General features: G+C 46.6%; 1 protein-coding gene across 1 annotated transcript; it reads right to left on the minus strand.

The window, feature by feature from the left end:
* Positions 1–3,667: 3,667 nt before the first annotated feature.
* On the minus strand, positions 3,668–22,366 carry LOC102563559 (uncharacterized). Its single transcript, XM_059733002.1, has 8 exons — positions 22,327–22,366; positions 13,230–14,915; positions 12,566–12,665; positions 10,265–10,413; positions 9,644–9,756; positions 6,309–6,398; positions 5,382–5,504; positions 3,668–3,983 (listed from the first exon to the last, which is right to left on the minus strand). Exons 1-8 carry the CDS (start codon positions 22,364–22,366, stop codon positions 3,795–3,797), a joined length of 2,490 nt encoding a protein of 829 aa, XP_059588985.1. The 3' UTR covers positions 3,668–3,794.
* Positions 22,367–22,430: the final 64 nt, after the last annotated feature.

The following is a 22,430-nucleotide window of genomic DNA, read 5'->3' on the forward strand; positions in this document are numbered from 1 at the left end:
GACCCTCTAGCCAATTCGCCACCCACCGGACTGTGTAGTCATCCACATCACAGCCTCTTAACTTGTTCACCAGTATGGTGTGGGATACCGTATTGAAGGCCTTCCTGAAGTCCAAGTATACGACATCCACCCCTCCTCCTGTGTCCAGGCGTTTCGTAACCTGGTCATAGAAAGAGACTAGGTTGGTCAAGCACGATCTGCCCGCCACAAACCCATGCTGGTTTCCCCTCAGCATAATTTGCCCTGCCGGGCTCTCACAAATGTGAGCCTTGATAATTTTTTCAAAGAATTTACCAAGGATGGAGGTGAGACTGACCGGCCTATAGTTGCCCAGGTCCTCCTTCGTCCCCTTTTTGAAAATGGGGACCACGTTAGCCCTTTTCCAGTCCTCCGGGACTTGGCCCGTGTGCCATGAGCGTTCGAATATTCCCGCCAGCGGCTCTGCAATGATGTCGGCCAGTGCCTTCAGCACCCTCGGATGGAGCCCATCCGGGCCTGCCAACTTAAAGGCATCCAGTTCTTCCAAGTGACTCTGCACCACCTCAGGATCTATGTATGGAAGTCTGGCGCCTTGCTGCTGCCTCTCTACAACCCCAGTGAGAGACTTGTCGTGCCCCTCACTTAGGAACACTGAGGCAAAGAACTCGTTGAGGAGTTCAGCCTTGTCCCCTCTATCTGTCACCAATTGTTTCTGCCCATTTAGCAGTGGTCCTATTCCTCCCTGGGCCTTCCTTTTACTCCCAATATATCTAAAAAACAATTTCTTGTTGTCCTTTACTTGGGTTGCCATCCTCAGCTCCATGGTAGCTTTGGCCCGCCTAACTGCCTCCCTACAAGCACGAGCAGAGGAGGTATATTCATCTTTAGTGATCTCACCCTGTTTCCACTTTTTATGTGCTCCCCTTTTGGCCCTTAGGCTGCCCTGGATTTCTCTGGTCAGCCATGGAAGCCTCCTGGCCCCTTTCCCTCTTTTGCCTTGCTCGGGGATCGTCTTGCTTTGTGCCCGAAGGATCGTTTCCTTTAGGCACAGCCACCCTTCTTGGGCTCCCATCCCATCAAAACTCCTACTCTGCAGTGCTTCCTTGACTAATCTCCTGAGTGCATTGAGATCAGCTTTCCTAAAGTCTAGCACTTTCACCCTACTAGTTACCTTACCCACTCGCCGTCTTATGTTGAATTCTATTATAAGGTGATCACTGTCTCCCAAATGGCTACCGATCTGGAGGTCCCCTATCATGTCATCTCCCGTTGCCAATACCAGATCCAGTATGGCATTCCCCCTAGTGGGACCATGCACCTCCTGCGTCAGGTGGAGGTCCTGTACACAGGTTAGAAACCTGCGTGAGCGATGGGACCTTGCTGTCTGCGTCTCCCAGCAGATGTCCGGGTAGTTTAGGTCCCCCATGACTACCGCCTCTTTAGCTTTTATGGTCTCCGAGAGTTGCCTCAGGAGCCCTGCATCTATTTCTTCCCCTTGGTGTGGGGGTCTGTAGCAGACCCCTACCACCAAATCCCTTTCTCCTTGCCCCCCATGTAGCCTAACCCACAATCCTTCTACTTCCTCAACCTCGGATTCTGTCTTGATGAGGGTTGATGTATATTGCTCACTGACATAAAGTGCAATGCCCCCCACTTTCTTCCCCGACCTGTCCTTTCTATACAATCTATAGCCCTCAATATGTACCGCCCAGTCATGGGATGAATCCCACCAGGTCTCTGTTAGCCCCACTAAGTCATAGGTGTTTAGTGCAAGCAGGAGCGCTAGTTCATCCTGCTTGTTCCCCATGCTCCTAGCATTAGTATATAGGCACTTGAGCCCTGCGACTGGTGCCTTTGCTGCCCCCCCCGCTCCGAGTCCCATGGGGCCCATTGTTTCTTACCTTCTTGTTTCTTACCTGTTCTGTAGTGCTGGTCTCCCCATGGCTTTCAGGTTCCCACATGCTACAGCCCTCCCCAACCACCCTCCCCCACACACAGCCCCCCATAAAGCCCACACCCACCCACACCCCACACATCCACATGAATACCCACATGCTTCCCCACCCTCCACAACCCCCCACACACCCTCCCCCACACCTGACATACCCACACACCCACAGCCCTCAACAAACCTATATCCACCCACCCATATCTCCCATAGCCCCCCACATTATACAAGAGTAAGACTTAATTTTAAGCTATTATACAATCACCTCTATGTATACTACACAAACAGATGTAAATCAGGACCAAAATATTTTTTGAAATCAAATTAATGAATGTTGCAATAGATGTTTGACTTTTAGTATATAATCTGGTATTTTTCTGGTTCTGAGATGGCAAACCCTCTTGCTGAAAGGAGTACTTCCAGGGGCAAGGGGAGGGACTTCTGGTGGCAAAGGTCAGGGATTAGGGGGTGGGACTTCTGGTCCCAAGATGGCAACCAAGAGGTGGGGCACCTGTCAAGGGGTGGAGCTACCCTTGCAGCCCTCGACAGCTTGCCAAAGCTCGGTAAACAGCCGTCCACCCGAAATAATTGTCCGCTCCTGTCCTAGATGAATTCAGTCCTAGACCTTTCAAAATGATCTATTCACCCCCCTCCTTCAATAGAAATACTAGCGTTTTTCATGAGAGGTGCAGACAAGTCCATTAACTCCTGAGGTATATTTGAATAACAATTTGGACCATTACAGGATGTTTAAATTGGTGCCACACCTGTGAAAAGATTAATAAACACTGCAAATATCAATGCTACTCAGTTATACAGTGTCCAGGTTTTATTATACGTTTTATTGATTTTGAAAAATCAGTAAAAAAAAATCAGTTCCCTTGAGAAACTCGACAAATAAATTAGCTAAGTCAAAAAGGCGATATTTTCATTCTGTCCATCTCTGTAATTACAGGTCAAAAAGATTTTGGACTGCTATAGCTCCAATGTCTTCACTGGAGTTTTTCCCAATTTAAGGCCCAGTCAAACTCCCATTGAAGTCAGGGAGTTTGCTTGAACTGTTCTTCAAGCCACTTCCAATTGACTTGAAGGTGTGTTAAGCCCTCATATCAGCGTGATATCTGACTAAGGCCCAATAGGTTTGTTACCTTATGTTGGCTTGGAAGAAAAAGGAGAATCAAAAGCAATTATAACAGCTGAATTCCTTATCCAGGGAGGGTTCATTCAGGAAACAGCATCTCACATGATTTTGAATTGTGTGCAGTTCCTTCACCTTAGTATCTATTACTCTGTAGGTGTCTCTATGTGAGACGCCTAATACACAGTAGCCTAATAACACTGCAGTAGTGTGCCAGGCAAAAACCATGCTAATACCCTACTGCACAGTAAGTGTCACAAAAAATAACCCATGTGCCAGTGCTCCTGCACAGTAACTGTAGTTACTGTGTACTTAGTTAGTACTTCATTAAGCAAGTACTAAACTAAATGGGCAGTAACTACTATACATTAATGAATGTATAGACATACCCTGTATGTGATTTGCACTGGAGCCATGAATCTTGCTGCACAAATTTGCAACATTACAATATAATGCATCTAGAGACTGTCCCAAACCAGAAACGAATTACACAGTCATTTCTGATGTGAGGAATAAAGCCCCGAAGAGGAGTCTGGGACTAGTAAGGATGGAATTCCCATAAGATATATATTTTTTATTATGTGTGGTATTTGTAACAGTAAATTAATCTACAAGGGGCAGAGACGTCTCATTTATCCCTTCCCTTTATCGGCCATCATTGATTGGCAAGCCCCTCCCAAATGAATGTGCACTAATATGGTCTGCCTGATTCACTCAGAGCTTTACATCCTACTTTTTGGTGCTGAACACATTGTTGGTATGCAATGCTGAGATCCTCTCTTTTGGACTAGCAGCATTTCTGCCACTTTGGACAGTGTGGGAGTGGTTCTGTTGCTCTTCCTGATCTTCTAAGGTGAAGGCACTGTTGGTATAGCCCACCATGTGTTTCTTCTGCACCTCCTCCAGTATCTGTAGCACCTGGAGCAGACAAAAAGGACTGTGAGATTTGCTCAAGACCAATGGTTCTCAAATGGTGTGCCATGGTTCCCTGAGGTGCCTTGAAATCCTTTCAAGGTTGACATGGGTTGGCACACAATGTACTACGGTTAGGTATACAAACATGATTCACAAAATACACCCAGTGATTTCAAATAGAACTCCACACTTATGGGCTTTCTGAGTTCTTTGCAACGTAAAAACTGCTAAATTATTTTTCTGTAGTCAAAAAAATGGTGAAAGCTAAGAGCTGGCATTTTCCATGGGGGGCTTGAGTCTATCCAGGGGTGCCTCAAGTCTGTCCAGGGGGCCTCGAGTCTAAAAATGTTGAGAACCACTGTTCTAGACTGACAACAGCACTAGTTCTTCTTTTGCTTTCAAGCAATGGCAAACAGCATTTGAATCCACATGATTTTGACACAGCCTTCTCATTTCAGCTCAATGACTACTAGAACTGGCACAGGAAAGAGTGTACAGCTCGGACTCCCAGCTGCTGCCTGAAACTCCTTTCATCTTTTAATATGATCATGATAAGAAAAAGAAGAAAAATACTTTGCATTGACTTGTAAGGCCTCTTAAACTCCAGATCTCAAAGAACTTAGATTCATAGGATTATAGGGATGACGAGGTCGAATGGTCACAAACTACTACAAGATCGTTTCAGGCTGGACATAAGGAAGAATTTCTTTACTGTCCGAGCCCCCAAGGTCTGGAACAGCCTGCCACCAGAGGTCGTTCAAGCGCCTTCATTGAACACCTTCAAGATGAAACTGGATGCTTATCTTGCTGGGATCCTATGACCCCAGCTGACTTCCTGCCCTTTGGGCGGGGGGCTGGACTCGATGATCTTCCGAGGTCCCTTCCAGCCCTAATGTCTATGAAATCTATGAAAAGGAAAGAAAGGCAAGGTCATCTAGTCCAGTCCCCTACTCAAAACAGGATCATACCTGACTAAACCATCCCAGCCAAGTGTCTGTCCAACTTGCTCTCAAAAATTGCCAGGGATGGAAATTCTGCAAGTTCTCTAGGTAACCTGTTCCAATGCTTGACCACTCTCATAGTCAGAAAGTTCCTCCTAATTTCCAACCCAAATTTCCTTGATAACAGCAAGACAGACTCATAACATGCATGCTGGAGATGTAGACGCTCCAGCAAAAAGAGAGAAAGTGATCTGCCCAAGGCCACAATAGATTGCAACACAGGTGTCTTGACTCTCAATTCCTTTCTCTCACTTCCAATTATCATAGATTTCTAGACTTCCAATTATCATAGATTTCTTTGTCTCCATATATACTTGCACACCTCCCTGTCCTTCCTGGAAGTCATTTAATGGATAAAGGAGAGAGAGAGAGAGAGAAATACAATATAGATAAGTTTTACCTGGGATTTGGGAACAACGCCAACCCTGAAGAACCCTATGTTTCCACTCTCAATCTTGGTGCAGTCTACAACAGTGGAGGCAATGTTCTCAGGAGAAGGCCCATCACAAAGAACTGCATCTACCTGCCGAGCAAGCAACTCTCACATCAAAGGTCCTTCAAAGGCACTTGGGCAACAAGATAAGAGTTCTTCCCTTCTCCAAGTAAATAAATGGTAACCTGCTGGTTCTACCACATCTTCCCCTTCCTTTCTTTACCATTCTGAATTGGCCAAAGTTGCAGGAAACCACAGGGGAGTTCCAAAAATTATCCCATGATTGCTTGTGACTTGTAATGTGGAACTGATATAGAGATGGACAGTTCCTCAGCTGATGTAAATCAGTACAGTTTGGCTGATTACAGTGGACCTGTGTATTACACAATGACTGTGTAATTCACAACATCTGAAGATCTCTGATCAAGTCATATTAATAAGGTGTTTGCCTAAAACTTCCAAATATTCAGAGGCTACTAGTGAAAGAACAGTGGCCCCTTTATTTTGCTTCACGCACCAATGAACTTGTCATTAACTTGTCAAAAATATTCAATATATTCCTGGAAATACTTAATTTCAGTGATTGAAAGCTCAAAAATATTTTAAAGTATTTGATAAGCATTTAAAAGGCAATAATCACTATGATCCAAAGTGTCTAGGATCAGGAGCCTTTTCACGCATTGCTCACAGTTTTATAATTTTGGACCTCAACAGTTGAAAAAGCAAAAACAAACACTAGAATCAAAATAATCTTCTAGAATCTCTGACAGCCTCAAGAGCTCTAGAACATAAGAAACATCCCCTGTATTATCATTTTAGGCCAATAAAATGCTCTTTAGTGTTCACTGCATTATGCTTTCATCAGATCCTGGAGTGAATGGAAAGGGTGATTACCTTGTCTCCTAGCTTGGCATACACCTGATTGTGGTGAGTGGTGTCTGCCTCTCCTGTTGGATTGGCTGATGTGACTGCAATGGGACCAACCTGGAGATAAAAAGAAACATGGATTTGCAAAGTAGAAACAACCATGTTCACAGACTGGTATTGGTATATCTTTACATATTATTTGATTAATCCTTTTTTAACTGAAGAAGAGAGCCAGAGAGACAGGCAGACAGAAACATTGGGTGTTGTCGCAGTGCACTAAGACATACTTGCTCCTTTAAGGGTGAAAGCAGCCTAGCCAGGGGCTTTGCAGGCTAAGCCGTGCACCTAGCAGGTTGCCTGAGCAACAGGCTAATGAGGTAATTAGCCTGCACCTGCAGACAGTCAGCTGACCAGAAGGACTCAGAGCCCTAGGAGCATGTAAGCCCAGGGCTGAAACTGGCAGGGGTTAGTTCTCTGGCAACTGCTAGGGGAAGGAGCTTCTGCCCAGAAGAGCTATCCAGGGCTGTTTTGTTGCCTGCAAGACTAATAAAGCTACACAGGCACTAGAGTGCCTGGCATCAGTGAGATGCAGCTACACAGGGGCCAGAGGGCCAGGTGACAGGAACTGACTAAGTTGAGCTAGTGCCTTGGAGCCAAGTCCAACAGAGTGACCCTAGGCTAGAAGGCCTAGCCAGATTAAAGGGGCCAAGGCTGAGTAGGCCAAGACCACAACATCCATGTAACACCCGCAAGGCCTGGGGCATGGTATAGGGGAGGTTTTGGGGCCACACAATTAGCCCATAAGGCTTAAGTTGTCCCCATATGCACCATTGTGGAGAGGGGGCCTGGTGAGGGGTCTGAGGACTAATGTCGTCTGTTGGGGTTCAGTGGGACCAAGACCATGCAAAGGCTCATGGGCAGCCTCCCTATTCATTATTTTACCAACAAGACATGGCAGGCGGGATAAGAAGGCACCCTCAGGGGGGAACTGGCATGGTCAAGGAGCCCCAGGGACATTACAGTCACTCCCAGGGACCCCAACATGACAGGTGTCTACACATGCTAACTTTCTGACAGTTAAGTTGACTTAACCTTTTGAAGTCGATTTAACTGTTAGAGCATACACATATGCGTAGCAGAGTCGACTTACATGCAGCACAAGACAATCACCTCCAAGGTGTATTATTTTGAGTCACATTAATTAAATTTAAGTCACCTCATTTTAAGTCAACTTAAATGTATGTGTATGCACTTACTGTGTGCAAGCACAGAGATACAGTAAAAGTTCTGTTATTTGGCATCTTACAAGCCGGCATGCTCTACTAACCAGCATGCCAACTTGTAAGATAAGTGAAACTGGAAGTGCCCACCATAGCACTTCCGGTTTCTCCGAGCCCCCATGGCCTGGAGCCATAACAGGCTGTGTGGGGCTGTGCAGGACCCACCTCCCTGAGGGCTGGCAATGCGGTGGGAGGGGCGGCGATGTGGCGGGAGGGACAAAGGGACGCCCCAAACGCGGCATGAGAAGTGGTGCCCAGGGCTGCTCATTTAACCAGCATATCTTGTTATCCGGCATCCCCCGTTCCTGGGGGATGCCAAATAACAGAACTTTTACTGTAGTAGTAAATTGAGCAATACTGAATACTGTGGGCTGAGCATGGAACGAGCAGTAGGAAATATAAGACAGAACCAGAGCTTCTGCTAATTTTTAAACTTTAACAAAGTGAACATTTTAGTGATCCATGGGATTCCAAGTGATCCATGCAACAGTAATGAGATCTGGATACAGTGGAACTCCTGTAGAGTTCCAGCAGGCAGCAGTTATTTGCCATGACCACAGGTCATGAAGCAAGTTATGATTCCTTTTATAGATTTTATAGATTTCATAGACATTAGGACTGGAAGGACCTCATAAGATCATTGGGTCCAGCCCCCTGCCCAAGGGACAGAAAGTCAGCTAGGGTCATAGGATCCCAGCAAGATAAAAGTCCAAATGTTTCTTGAAAGTGTCCAGAGTAGGTGCTTGCACCACCTCTTGGCGGAGTTTGTTCCAGGCCTTGGGGGCTCAGACAGTAAAGAAGTTTTTCCTTATGTCCAGCCTAAAGCGGTCTTGCAGGAGTTTGAGACCATTGGACCTTGTCACCCCTGGGGCGCTCTGGTGAACAGGTGCTTCCCCAGATCATAATGCACACCCCTTGTGTAGTTATAGGCTGCCACCAAGTCACCCCTGAGCCTGCACATCTCCAGTAAATGATGGGTAAGTGGTCTGATCTGTGGATGATCAAGAAAGATCAGAATTCAAATAAGGATTTTTAAGAAAGTTGCCTTTGAACAGCATGCTGAGCCACCACACTCTACTGGGCCATCAATGTGCCCTAGCTCCAAGTTGTGTTAATGCAGCTCTGGTGCAAGGGTCAGCATTGCAGGAAAGTCTCCCACACGAAGAGCTCTATGCAGCAGTTATGCTACTGTTAAATAGCTGACAACACATTTCTACTGCAAAAAGGTCATAAGGATGAGCAGGAGATGTGCCAGCACAAAGTTGAAAGAACAAGAAAGAAAGTGCTTTTCTTCCTAGCAGAAACCAGGGGAAATAGTATAAGCAGAGCATCCAACCAGGGAAGTAGAAGTAACTAGTTTATGGCATTGTGGTTTTAGAGAGGAGTAATATTAAGATGGTAACTGTGCAGGAAGGATCTTCACTCTTTGTAGTTTGGGGCAGCAAATATATTTGGCCACTGCCACATTATACCAATATACACACATTGTTAGATAGTGATCTTGTTATCTCAGGTACTTCTGCTTGGATTAAATTATGAAGCAGCAGTACTTATTTCATAGTTCAGGGTGTGAGTGATTTTTCCATTTTACGCCTTGTTTTGCCCAATCCTTAACACCTCCTCTCACCCAAGAAAGGTCACAAGTCCTCCATACAGATTTAAGACTGTAGTAGAACTTTTTTAGGAAATGTCTAGAGAGTCAGGCAGGGAACTGCTAATTATGTGCTTTCTGGCTTTTAATATTAGATTCTAATTTTCTTTTTTTAAAACTGAACATTCTAAGGAAACATTTAAGCATTCACTGCCTTATGTTCTTCCTTAAGACTTTATATGAGTATTGGCACCCTCCATTTACAGATGAAGAAAAAAGGAAAGCTGAAGTGGCTTACCTGAGGTAAAGTGACAGAGCCGGAAAAAAAAATAGGTGTCCTCAGACCTAGCCCTTGTATCAGGCTGCCTCTGTTGGATGCCACTGATTGACACTGGGCCAATTCACTAGAAGAGTGTGATGGTAAGACCCAGCCACTCATCTTCCACACTACTTTACCTTGGCAACTTGAAGAGTATGATTCGGCTACTCACCAGATCGATGAGGTGTGTGGTGACGGAACAGTCAGGGATACGAATGGCGATGCTCTGAGGGGTACCAACATATTTGGAAGAGTCTTTCATACCTAAGAAGTCCACCCATTTCCCTAGAAGAAAATAGCCACAGAACAGTGACTGGACCAAGTCCATAAACAGTGGTGTTACCAGGTAAGCAAGCAAGGAGCAGTCTAATATCAACACACAGCTAAGTGAAGTACTCCTGTACTTTAGATCAGTACTTCTCAAACTATCTGATGTGGCAGACCGGCAATTTTTTTTCCAGTGGGCCAGGGACCGGTGCTCGGTTCAGCCGGTGGCAGCAACTGCGTGTAAAAGCGCTACACAAATGTGCGACCAGCTGTTTCTTTCTCTTTCCTCACCTCGCACGACATGACGTCACCTGGAGTGTTGGAACGTACGAACTGTGGCACTATGACATATCAATGTTATGCTTCTGAAATTATCTTTCTTTCTTTCCTGGCAACTTGCTGCGGACCAGCAACTGGTGGCTCGCGGACCGGCACCAGTCCACGGACCACCACTTTGAGAAGCACTGCTTTAGATTACTAAGCGCAGTGATCTTTGCCCAGCTTATGAGCAACAGCATTTTCTCACCTCTAGAAACCACAAGGCTAATAGGGGATGGCCAAGCAGCTTTCATGAAATCCCAGAGTATGGGGTTGAACAAATGCTTTGCAGGTTCCAACTGCTTCAGGTTAGAGATCCAGAGTGACATGGGACGGTCCTGAGCCTGGCGCTTTGTACTGGAAAAAAGACAAAGGAGATGAATTTTCTTTAGCACCTAAAAATAGGTTAGGAATTATTTTCTCAAGTTACAACTGAAGCCATCTGGAGAAGACTTAAAATTAAATCTGTCCCTGAAGACATAACCTGAGTGCAACAGCTTATGCAGCAGAAGCAGCATGGACCAGTGGACTGAACACTAAACTGGGAGGCAAGGGATCTGGGATATATTCCTAGTCATACTGTTGACTCACTGTGGGATGAGAGATACTAAGGAATCCTTATCTGAGTTCCAAAGGACTGTTTTTCCTATAAGCAACTCCATATATGCATGTTAAGAGGATTAGTCAATTCAGACAGGAGCCAATTGTAATTCAAACTACAGACATCCATGTGAATATAGTGATGGTTGTAGAACAGATTAAACCTAGAAAAACATAACATCTATAAATGGCCTAGGTGACTAGAGTTTCCATAAGTTTGTTTGAACAAACCTGCATCTGGAACTATGATCAGGGACATTTGTCCATGCCATGTTGTTTGCCTTTCTTGCACTGAAACAGCATGACTGTGCACGAGTGGGTTTTCCAGATGCTTTAAAAGTATTTCTGGTGCATTTAACTAAAACTCCTCAGACGTGGTTTAGTTTGGCTTGCTGTGAATTAAAGCATCACATCCATGGATTCATTGTGTGCAAACACAAAGGGGACTCTGTGACAGAGCACCTTGGGTGCCTATTACTTTAAGGGCTAGGCCTGGGAGAGGGCAGATGTCTGATGAGGGTGGCCATGTAATGCCTAGCTCTCTGGGCTGAGGAGAGCAGTTTGTGACCAGCCAGCAGGGGAGAAACATCTCCCTGCTGAGCTCCTGCTCCAGGAATACCTTGGAGATAAAGGGGGCGCTATGGGGAAGGAAGAGGAGGCCTCAGTGGTCCTGGATATGATCTAAAACTGCACCCTGCTGGGGAAGGGTAGCTTGATGGGATTCCTGGTGGTGCAGGAGTCCCCAAGAAATGCCAGGCCAGCTGCCTCCCCAGTGAAAGGTGGGGAAAGGCACCTAACCCCTAGCTTCCACCATCCAGTGGGTTTTTAGTGAGAACTTGTGGGCCAGGCATGTCTAGGTAGGCACCTGAGCCTATGGGGGTGGTGGGGATGGAGGATCCCAGACAGCCCTGGCCCTGACGAGGGGGTGGTGTGAAGCCCCGGTGAGAGGGCAGGGTATGAAGGCCCCAGAGTGATAGGGGTGGAGAAGTGGTCTGGAAAAGGATGTGGGATTAAGTCAGCCTCAGTTCTGCTAATTGCCCAGCATCCATTCAGATGAGGGCACGAGAGAGGCCCAAAAGGCTGTATGCCTGATGGCCAAGGAGAGCAGGGGATTAAGCCTGATGGCCCTACGGGTTCACTCAGAGACCAAGGGCAGGGTGTATGTGGCCCAAGAGGGGCAGTATGAGAGAGAGAGCAGTGGGAGTGAAAGAGACCCTTGTAAGAGGAGGGCTGTATGAATGAGGCCCGTAACCACGTAGAATGAAGAGGCTTAACTGTGGGTGAGTTTAGTCTGGCCTTGAGTCAGAGTCATTAAGAACTTATATACTATCTGCAAGGCACAGGCCATGGTGTAGGGAAGGTACAGAGCCATGGATAGCGCCCCCTGGCATCAGAACATGTAATTGGCAGCCTCCTGCATTACACCACTAGTTATAGGAACAGCAAAGTTGTGGCAGGCGAGACTGGGCGACTGCTCCATAGACAGGTGGGCAGGCTGGCTTGAAACTTGGCCCTGAGTGTGCCCTGTCACACGCTCAAAGATGAAAGATGTGTAATGAGCCTCTTTGTCTACCAGATGGCACTGCAACGTTTTTTGTAGTTCACCCCTTCGAACTGCTGTCACTTTCAAATTGCTTCCGCTTTTTGGTTTTTTTTTTGTGCCGGCTCCCTGCTCTCACAGCTGCATACCAGGGCACTGGGTGGGAGGACCCAGGCCAGTGGGGGCAGCTCAGGACTGTCCTGCTCTTCTGTGACACTGGCCGGGGACCAAGCTTAATTTGTTTGAAAACCTAGTGCATGCAAATACTGATGCAACACTCCAAAATTAAACAAGCTTATATTTTATAAACCTATTTAATTTAATGAGGATTAAACCCTGTGACGTATAGAGGTGCCCTAAAGCACTTACTTGTAAGCTTTCTCCACACCATCAGGTCGGTTACAGGCTGCTACAAGCACATACACTGTATCTGTGGGGATCCCACAGGCCCCTCCATTTTTCAGGATCTCTGTTAACAGAAAAATAGGACACCAATATATAGAATTACTGGGTTGTAAACTCAAACAGGTGATATCACAGATGATAGAAACCCACTCTTTCCTGGATTAATAAAGTGCTGCTCACTGTGGTATCTCATGCTCACTGAAGTACTCATGAAAGGAGATTCCTAGTTATATCAGGACAGGAATAAAAGATGGCTCTTCTCTAGAGACAGCAACACTTCTGTATTAATTTTAATACTTCCCAACAAGGATTTACAAAGGTTGTATCATCTCATGAAGCCAGCCCCTGGGAATTTCTGTGAAAGAGCTGAGGCTGACTATGCAGGGAACAAGCCAGGAGTCATTGAGCCAGATTAACTGCTTCTATAAATGGATGCACCTTCACTGATTTCAATGAAATTTAAACCATCAGAGCATTTGGCCCCTAACTCCCACTCTCTAACCACCTGACGACACTACCTTTCTCCAAATGCAATCATATACCAAGGTTCTTAGATTCTGAAAGGGGGAAAAAAACTTGTAATAAAGTAACACTGACCCCCTACTTTTTCACTGTGTATTTCCCTTACCTGCAATTTTCTTGACTGAGGAAGCTTTCCTGGCAGACAGATGAAGGCATCTGGTGCTTCCTCCCCCAACACCACTGAGCTTCACAATAGGCCTACCCACTGGGAACAAGGAACCTTCAAAAGTGCTATTAAAAAGAGCAGACAGGAAGCAGAAGAAGCTGACCAGGCCGAAGATGATGGTGACAGCAATGTCATAGCCAGCTGGGATGGCATTGACTGCATCCAGCAAGAAACTAATGAGGATAAGCCAGAACGTGAGGGAGTAAATGAACCAGGAGATGCTTAGAAAAAGTGTACTGAAGACAATGAAACCATTGAAGAGCATGAAAGCAATGATGCCTACAGCTACTTGGAAGCCCCTGCTAGTGCCATAGAGACCACTGTATCTAGTCAAGCCCCATATGATCCACATGGCCCCATAGAGAATGAAGGCACTACTCTCTAGGGTTTTACCACGGGCAAAGGCCAATGAGCCACATAAAAGTTTAAAGATCCCTCCAGCTGCCACAACCCATGGTATGACTACGGTAGCGAGTGGAGCCTTTGGATCCACTGTCATTGTGATAGAAAAGGAGGCGAGGACGCTGCATGCATAACCGAGCACTTCTGCATCTGCATACTTGGAATAGCCAAGATAGGGAGCATGAAGGTCTTTCCCCTCACGGAGCTTAAGAATGCTGTTGCGAGCAAGCAAGGCTTTCATTGTTCCTTCCCCTGTTGGGAATTTGGTGCTTGCCTTCATGTTGTACAGGTAAATGAGAGTCATGAGGGCTGAGGCCACAAAGATGGCCACATCCACACCTTGGGGACCACCCTCAAAAAATCCCTTGGGACAACAGGCTAATGAGATGCAGTAGGCCACATAAAACAGCAAATACAGGCCCTCCAGTGGGCTTTTAAGAGCCCTGAAAATAGCCAAGACAGCAAATAGGACAGCAAAAACCACTAAGAGTGGGACAGGAAAAACTGGTTCATCTGCCTGCCAGATCCGGTAAAGAAGGGAATAACCCCCAGCAAATTTCAGGATGGAAGTGAAACCAAAAAATGTGGCAGCAAGGGAATCCAGGGCACGGTAGGATAAGATGCAGACTCCAGTTTGGTAAATTGCGGCAGCCCAAAGCCAAGGCACTTGGCCAACAAATAGATTATTGGTCACTCCCAGGAGCTTACAGCCAAAAACACTGGCAGAGAGCATGTTCAAGATCAAACCAGTGATTGCCAAGTCATTTGTGCCAGCATTGTTGTCCTGAACAAGTTCATTGGCCTTGCTGTTGGCTAAATCTGTGCCAGGGAGGATGATTTTTTCCTTGCTGAGGAAATAAAGGAACCTCCCCACAGCAAAATAAGTTGCAGTGAAGCAGACAATCAGATAGTTGCAAGCTACAGCTGAAGAACCAAAAGCCATGTTATAAAGTGCAGCAATTTCATGGGCACAGGCGAGAGATACAGCAGAAGCAATAATGGCTGGGATGACCTCCTGGTGGAGGAAGCCTACTCCAGCAATGATTAGCAGACCTAGAGTAAATGTCACCAGGCCAGGCACCACAGCATTGCGGTAATCACCAAGACCATTCAGAACTCCTTGCCCTGCTAGAATATGAATCACTCCATAGCTACACCATAATACTGAGAGAGTCAGGCAGAGGGTAACAAACAAGTAGACATTTCTCAGGCTCTTCCGAACTCCTGTAGGAAAAATAACAAAGTGGAATTAAACCATGACATGCCATGTTGGTAACTGCCACCTCAGACTCTATTATCACAATACAGAATGCTTGTCAGGGTGCCAGGAATGAGTTTCCATAGTTTTATAATTTAGTGTATGCTGCATCATATATTAAGGATAATAAACATACCTATAGGCTGGGGAACTCCCTCCTCATCAGCACTGAGGCAGAAAAGGACCTTGGAGTCATTATTGATTCCAAGATGAACATGGGGCCGCCAATGTGAGAACATAGTCAGTAAGGCTAACTGCACCTTGTCATGCATCCACAGATGCATCACGAGCAGGTCCAAGGAGGTGATCCTCCCCCTCTATGCAATATTAGTCAGCCTGCAGCTGGAGTACTGCATCCAGTTCTGGGCACCGCACTTCAGGAGGGATGTGGACAGCATCGAGAGGGTCCAGAGGAGGGCCACTCGCATAATCCAGGGACAGCAGGGCAGGCCCTACGAGGAAAGGCTACAGGACCTGACCCTGTTCAGCCTCCACAAGAGAAGGCTGAGAGGGGATCTAGTGGCCATCTATAAACTTACCAGGGGGGACCAGCGGGGAATGGGAGAGGCCCTGTTCCCCCGAGCACTACCAGGAGTAACTAGGAATAACAGCCACAAGTCAACTGAGAGTAGGTTCAGGCTAGACATCAGGAAGCACTACTTCACAGTCAGGGAGGCTAGGATCTGGAACCAACTTCCAAGGGAAGTGGTGCTCGCTCCTACCCTGGGGGTCTTCAAAAGAAGACTAGATAGACACCTAGTCGGGGTCATTTGATCCCAGCATTCTTTCCTGCCCATGGCAGGGGGTCAGACTTGATGATCCCTTCTGACCCTATCAACTATGAAACTATGAAACATGTATGAGTTCCTACAATCAATTCTTTGCTTACTGTTCTACAGCTCCCTGTGTGTATAGAACACCCCAACCAATTTAGGTTCACCAATTTATTATCTTCTCTTCACCCAAATTCTGTGTGGCCCACAAGAGAAACTATACTAGTGTTCATACTACTGAAAATAAAGCTGCAGCACTTCACTTCTCTTTACTTCCTGGTGAATCCTGTTTATCCCCTGTCTACAAATCAGCTCATATTTGCATGACATGTCTTGCACGGTATTGCAACTTGTTGATATTTATCGTAAGTCAATCACAAAAGAAGACAGAATGATAATTACTGGATTGGTTCAGACTCAAGGTCTACCTTGTCCAGTATCTCCTTTCTGAAAATAGCCAGAGAATTTATTTTAAAAGATTGAAAGCTAGTTTCAGAGGAATCCAGCTACAGCTCGGAAACAATACAGTAAAAGCTCCATTATCCAGCATCCCCTGGGAACGGGAGATGCCAGATAACAATATATGCCAGTTAATTGAGCAGCCTGTACAGGCGTCCTTGCCTGTTTGGGCCACCACTTCTCCCGCCGCATCCAGGGCATCACCGCCCCTCCTGTAGCATCACTGACCCTTCCACGGGCCCTGTGGGCCCTGTGGGACAGGGAGGCGGGCCACGCACAGCCTGTTATGCCCCCAGGCCATGGGGGCTCAGCAGCTCAGGCTGCTTTGCCCTGGGCCATGGAGGCTCAGCAAACCCGTCCAGTTTCACTTTACCTAACAAGCTGGCATGCTGGTTAATAGAGCATGCCAGCTTGTAATGTGCTGGTTAATGGAACTTTTACTGTATTATGAAAATGGTTACTATGTTATAGTCTGTTAACCTGGGGTAAAATGGTTAGAAAATTTCACTGGGATGCTATGGAAAGGGGAGAAAGAGGATCTCACATTTGGTAACCACTTTGGTACAGAATTTGTAAAATTGTAAGGAATTGTTTATCATTGGCTTCAGCCTGTGCTGTACAATTGCTGGGGTGGGGAATATTCAAAGTCCTCAGCAGTCTTCACAAGTTTATGGAACAGGGATTTAGTCTGTCCAGTCCACTCCTGCTTCCATCAATAGCATTAATGCCTCCCTAAAATGAATGCATCAAAATCTGAGTATGAGGGGTGGGCAAAATACAGCCCATGGGTCAGGCACAGGCCACCAAGGGATTTTGTCCGGTCCACAGTGGGTGCCTCAGCTCCACCTGGCCCAGGTGCAAGGGACAATCCAGGCTGTGGCACATGCAGTTGGTTGTGCTGCCCCCAGGCATGAAGCTGGGCTGGAGAGGTGCGGCAGCTAATCTCATTTTCCTGCAGACCCTGCAGTGGCAGCTCTTTCCAGCTGCTGCTGCCAGTCTCTGCCACCACTGCCAGACCAGGCCCCACTGCCTGGACAGCCCAGCCCATCTGCCTCACACCCACCACTGGGGGCACCAGATGGAGCAGGCAGGCAGAATATTCAGTGAGACTGGCCAGGACCCACCTGGGTAAAGTGCGTAGCTGGGCAGATGAGATGCAGCCAAGAATGGGTGGGGAGTGGTATCTAGGAGTAGGATGGGTGGACGGGCCAGGGCTGGGATTGGGATTGTGGGGCGATGACAGCATGGGGCCAGAGCCCAAGGCAGACCCACAATCCAATGCCCGCATGTCCCTGCGACAGGAGCTGGTTCCGTGGGCAGGGGTGTGCGGGGAGCAGATTGTGGCTCTGCCCTGGGGCTCTGGCCCCACACTGTCACTGCTCTGTGATCCTGATCCCAGCTCTTGCCAAATCCATCCATCCTGCTCCTGGATGCTGCTCCCTGCCTGCCCATGGCCCCATCTCATCTGCCCAGCTGAGCATGGAGCAGAGCTACTTAGGGAGTATTGGTAAGTTGTTATGGACACAGGGGATGGGGAGAGGGGAGGAGAGATATTGATACAGTCCACTATCTTACCAAAACTCCCTAAGTAGCTCTCTAGCCCAAATAATTGCCCACCCCTAGTATATTCCATGTTCCTGCTGGAAGGATAGTAAGTCAAAATAGTTTGAAACTTCATATAACCCATAATTCTCACTGATGCTAAGTATGGTCTCTTAGCAAATTATTTAGCAACATGCTGTTTCATTCAATGAATTTCCTTAAACAACACTTTTATGAGGCTTGGAAACATCAAGCATCAAATTTCTAGTATGCTGAATCCATTTAATAACTTGGCAAATATTAGTTTAGAAGTAATCTGTCTAGCAAAACTGGCATGCATCCTTCCAGGAGTGAAAATCAGTGGTTTGGCAAAAGCAGCAAAATGTCAATTAACCTGTTGCAAAACAGGCACAAATACATGTCAAGTTACAGAAGGGACTTTAGGCTGGCAGCCCTTATGGTCTTACCTGCATAAGCCAAGATAGCTGATAAAACAAACAGAAGGACTCCCAGAGCCGTGCTGGGGATTAGAGGGGCTGGTCTGGTGAAGCTGTATGAATGCACAGCTAGTAAAAGGGATCCTGTGTGTAACAAAGGGAAAAGGCAATATCTTGAGTGCTTTGCAGGAACACAGGAGAGGGAGAGTCAGGTGAAGAAAGCAGAGAGAAAATGAAAAGGGAGGGGGAATCACAAAACAGGAATGAAAGAAAGATCATGAGAAGAGGAGATAGGGGAAAGGAGAGCTCTGGGGGGAAGAGAAAAGAGAGAGAAGTGAATCAAACTACAAGAATTGCTTTATAAAATTTATCTGTACCAGAAAGTTTAGATTTGACACCTGCCCAGGACAGATCAAATAACATAGTTCAACTCCTTGTCTGAAAGCCAAGACAAACATGTTACTGACTGTTGAAATATGCAGATGGACTAATAAATCTAAAGGTTTCTTCATTCAAAGAAGATTCAGAGAGCTCTATTCTGAAAATAACTACTTTTTTTTAACAAAAACTAATTGATCCTCCTTCATTTGAGACCTCATATGAAAGCCAGTCCCAAAACTGGGTTCCTTTACCTGGCACACCTGGTTCCTACCTGCAGAAATCCCCAGGAGCCCTATGGAGTGATGCAGTGATTCCACTTGTACCTCTGCCATTGCAGAGTTTGCTGAAGATACAGCTGCAGACTGAAGTGCTGCCTCTCTAACTCTCCTTCCCTAGCTCTTTATACTCAAAGCTGTTCCAATGACTGCTCTTCCTCTAAGCTCTCCGCCCCTTTTTCCTAAGAGCAACATCCCTGGTTAGATTGCCTTGTTGTATGTAGAGAAGGAAATGCAAGTGAGCTGTTAAACATAATAAATTTCAGTCTATGACTCAGCCTAAGATGCTCCTAACTTCCTTTAGGGCCCTGCTAATTTTACGTCTGGTTAACCCTTGTTAAAAAGATGCTTTAAAATTAGCTGTCTGCTTTGTATTTACTCACATATTTATTTCCATGCTCCAGTATTGCCAATGGCAATGCTTGGGCATTGAATACAATACCATTTCTAATAAATCCATCCAACGGGGCTAACAGGAAAACCTCTACTCTTCAAGCCACCTTGAGTTCAGTCATTTCTTGTGAATATTGGCCTTTGCATTCTTAAATTTCTTTGTCATTTTTTTAACACACAGTACGAGGAACTCCCATTGACTCTAGTGAGAGTTGTGTGCGCATTATAAATTGTAAGCTAGTGGGTATGAGAAAATACAAATGGTTGAGTCATGCAGTTTGCACCAATATGGCATTCAATGGGGTGTTTATCACACAGCATGGGGCTTGGAATTAGAAACAGAAGGAAAAGCTACTAATAAGAAAGTATAATTTAAACGAGTTTAAATTCCAACAAGGGAAATTAGGGTTAGGTACTAGGAAGAATTTTCTCACTATGAGGGTGTTTCAGCACCAAAACAGAGTATCTAAAGATGTTGTGGATTCTCCACCATTGGAAGTTTTTAAGTGTAGACAAAAAATTGTCTAGAATGGTTGAGACAGGGATAAGTAGGGAATGAAACTAGATGACTTCTTGAAGTCCTGTCCACTCCTATTTTTCTCTGATTCTGTGCAGGTCAGGATTAAATAACTGGGCCTGCTATATCCTACCTGGAAGCAAGACAAGTCACTATTTGAACAATTTCAGATAATGTATTTGAAAGCTATGAAATTCACTGAATAAATTCACCTAACATTGTTCTCCATGCTTTAACATACTGCCTCCTGTTAGCTCCTTGCAGCACTTCCTTTCCCTGCTGCTCCACTAACTTATCAGTTACCTTCATTTTGCATAGATCACTGGCTCAGATTAGCACCAGTTTACACAGTTCTGCCTCTCACATCCTCTTTGCAAGCAACTCTTGCCACCATTTCACATCATAGCTATATGTATTGGGGATACATATCTAATATCTACAAGATTAGCAAATATCACGGTCTGTAACCAAGTTAAAACTTGGGGAGAGTTCCTCAGCCTTTTTCTGGTTCTCTTATACCAAGTAAATGTCCAGAGTGGAATAAAGGCACCCTAAAAGATTTGCATTGGGAAGGGTGTTGGTTGTAGCCATGTTGGTCTAAGGACATAGGCAGACAAGGTTCTTTGGGTAAATCTGATATCTTTTATTAGACATCAGACCAAATACTTGGTAAAATTCTTCTTTGCAAGCTTTCAGGTACGAACACACTTCTTCAGGCAGAGAGAGTGTCCTTACTAGGCCTGTACGAAGCGGCAAGTATTCGAATCGGATTTGGATTCAGCAGATTTGGAGGGACAGTGATTCAATTCGGTGATTTGAGTCACTGTCCCAATTCGATTTGTCCGAATCAGATTCAAAGATTTGGCGCCGATTCTGAGATTCAGCCATAGACTAAACAGGCAGCAGTCCTCGACCATGCTGGACACAGGTAAATCTGTTGTGGTGGGTGAAGGGGGAGGGACGGGGAATGGGGGGGCAGATCAACGCCCCCACAGTGAGGGAGGGATTGGGGCTAGGGTTGGGACAAGCTGCCCAGCCAGGGTCGGGGGGGTGCAGGACTCAGGGAGGGGGGCTCCCACCACTGCGCCGCTGGTCCAGGAGGGTATGGGAGCAGGCGTGTGTCCGCAGATCTGCAAAGGGCAGGCTAGACTGGGCTGCAGTCTGGACAGGTGGCGGAAGGCCCTGGGAGTAGAGCCTATGCCTTCCCACCACTTGCCCAGCCAGGGCAGGGAAGCGCAAGACAATGCCTCTGCGCTGCCTCAGACAAGCAGCGTGAAGCAGCAGAAGCCGCTCCCACCTCCCTGTGCCTCCTGGATAAGCCACGGCTTCGCCCCACTGCGCCCCAGCTGTGCAAGCAGCTGCAGGACACGGGGGCACGCACGTGCACCTGGATCAGGGAGGGGCTGGTGGCAGGGGCTATGGGGAATTTTAAGGTGGCTGCAGCCCCCCTCCCCATAGCCCCTGCTCCACTGCACTCTGCAGGGTGGGTGGAGCCAGGGCTGCGCTCTGGGCTGTGCACCACCTGGTGGCAGGCAGCGGGGGCTAGCCTCCCAGATCGCAGCCCGGCCCAGCCCATGCAGATCCAAGGGCACATGCCCGCTCCCATGCCCTCCCAGACCAGCGGCGCATGGCAGCATGCAGTGACAGGAGCTTCCCTCCCCAACTCCTGCGCCTCTCCACCCCATCTGGGCAGCTTGTCCCAGCCCTCACTGTGGGGGCATTGATCTGGGCCCAGCTACGCCACTTCCCTCCCCGCTCTGCCCACCTCAACAGACTTACGAGCTGTAGGCAGCTGTGTCCAGCATGGTCCAGGACTGCTGCCTGTTTAGACTATGGCTGAATCTCTGAAACAGCACTGAATCTCTCTGAATCGATTCAGAGGCTTCTGATTCAATTTGGACCTTTTAATGAGTCTCCCTATTTGATTCGGATTCAGAGATTTGGCTGCCAAATCAGGCCGAATCTCCTCCAAATTGAATCGACTACCGAAGCTTCACGCAGCCCTAGTCCTTACATTGGGAAGGGGGAAGATTTCACTGGTGCAGCCACTGCAGTAGCCAAGGGGAGAGGGTTAGGTAGAGGTTGGGGCCATAGTGTGCAGTACTGCAGAGATGCTGAGTAGTGATACACCCCATAAAGCAGCCTAAGTCAGTCTGCCATGTTAGATAGGCCTCCAGGAGTGTCCAAATTATACCAAGGACATTCCAAAACCCAGAGCAGCCCAGGTTTGCCAGCATGCAAAGGCAACTTAAAGACTCTTTTGCCATGGGCTGTGGGCTTGGTACTATGTTTCTGCATTCTCACTTCTAGAGCACTTTGATTCCCCATAACTGCTACAGGAATTTTTTACTTTAATCAGTAATAAACCAAGCTATTTAACTAGGTAGGGGATGGAGGAGGAAATAATAGATTTTAATACAACAATATGACTCATCAGTTTTTTGAAGTAAAGGGAAATGATGTATATACCAGATCTACAATACCATAAACATCAAAGCAACTATGGAGGAAATGTGTTCCCTTTTTCTTTCTACTGCTCCTGCAATTCACCTGTTTCAGGGGCTAATAAAGATCAGAAGCATAGCAGGGCAGTTTTGCACCTGAGGTAGCCACAATGCCCAGGTCAGTATGGGCTATCATGCCAGTCAGATGCAATCAGCCTCTGCTGTGGTGATGGCTATTTTCATGAGCCTTCCCTTCCCTT

This window comes from Alligator mississippiensis, chromosome 8, assembly GCF_030867095.1.
Source record: "Alligator mississippiensis isolate rAllMis1 chromosome 8, rAllMis1, whole genome shotgun sequence".
NCBI classification, from domain to species: Eukaryota; Metazoa; Chordata; order Crocodylia; family Alligatoridae; genus Alligator; species Alligator mississippiensis.